Source organism: Dinoponera quadriceps, unplaced genomic scaffold, assembly GCF_001313825.1.
Source record: "Dinoponera quadriceps isolate SergipeBrazil2010 unplaced genomic scaffold, ASM131382v1 scaffold1670, whole genome shotgun sequence".
Taxonomy (NCBI): Eukaryota; Metazoa; Arthropoda; class Insecta; order Hymenoptera; family Formicidae; genus Dinoponera; species Dinoponera quadriceps.
The window spans coordinates 1-1,247 of record NW_014555725.1 but is presented as its reverse complement, the minus strand read 5'-3'; the positions used below and the strand labels follow the sequence as shown (position 1 = coordinate 1,247).

The 1,247-nt window shown below is 34.2% G+C and overlaps 1 protein-coding gene across 1 annotated transcript; it reads right to left on the bottom strand.

Annotated features, from left to right (window-relative positions):
• Positions 1–260: 260 nt before the first annotated feature.
• Positions 261–771, bottom strand: LOC106745262 (ATP-binding cassette sub-family G member 4-like; the record flags this gene model as incomplete). Its single annotated transcript, XM_014620714.1, has 2 exons — positions 576–771; positions 261–406 (listed from the first exon to the last, which is right to left on the bottom strand). Coding segments are annotated over exons 1-2 (269 nt in total), but the record flags the coding sequence as incomplete, so codon positions are not given.
• Between the last annotated feature and the right edge of the window lie 476 nt (positions 772–1,247).

Genomic DNA, 1,247 nt, shown 5'->3' with positions numbered 1-1,247 from the left:
TAATGTAATACATTATCAGAAACATAGTTTTGACAAGTATGTGACCATTGCAACATATTGACACTGAAAAAATTGAAAATCCTTAATGCATGATCACATTTCAGATTTTGGTCTGTGTCATACGACAGTGGAGGTATTTCCACTTTATGTCTATTGAGATTTTGTTTAACTTTTATATAGAACTATCAAATGGAACAATTAATTTTTCTGCGCGCTTATATGCAACTTTAGATAAAGTTACTTGCATTTTGTGCGCTTACCTGTTCGGTTCGTCAAGAATGATAATTGGTGGATTTTTCACTAGCTCGAGAGCGATCATCAGCATTTTCTTTTCGCCACCGGACAGTTTCTCCGAGGTTGTGTTTCGTGAAGCAGACAATCTGAGAGTATTCAGGATCTCGTCTGTCTAAAAGATATTCCTCTGACTTATGCGCGGCGACAAATGTATGAATATTTAACAGTACAGCTGTTGGTGCGAGACAATCTTGGATATTATAAAACGTAAAAGTAAAGTAAAAGAAAGAAAGGATGGGGAGCATTTTACGCATTTATGTATTGACTTGTGGTGTACTTACGATAACGCATTTCTCAAATCGGAATTTTCTTTTGTCAAGCTTCAGGTCGGCGGCGAATGTCATTGCTTCAATGACCGTGAGGTTCGGCTGCACAACATTTTCTTGCATGACGTAACACGACATCTTCCTGAATTCCCGAACATCTCGTGGTTATCCATTGATACTTATAGAACCACTTACGTCTATGCATNATTAATTAAATCATTACCCACACAGCACAAGGCGTCCTCGGAATCATCCTGCATGCGTTCAGAATATCCTTTGGGATATTTTCAGGATATTTAGTTGTATTTTATACAAATATATTTTACTATTTTATACAAATATTTTATATGCATATTTATTCTATATTCCATAAGTAAATATGAAATATCTCTGGGACTTCTCTATAATGTCTTTTGAACATTTGTGCTGTATGGGTGATTATTTAGTCGATATGTCATATGTCGAGATTAGTGATTTTCAATGTTAACGTTATACTTCTTAAACATTTCACATATAATATATACATGTCCGTAAGAAATAATATAATAGAATTATTGATGTAATTCATTTTCGACAATTAATATAATACTCTACGATATCATTTGTATAAAACAATTCATCCTTACGACTATCGCGTACAAATTGACATATCTGCATATGTATAGTATGCCGTAAACCGTCTGGACC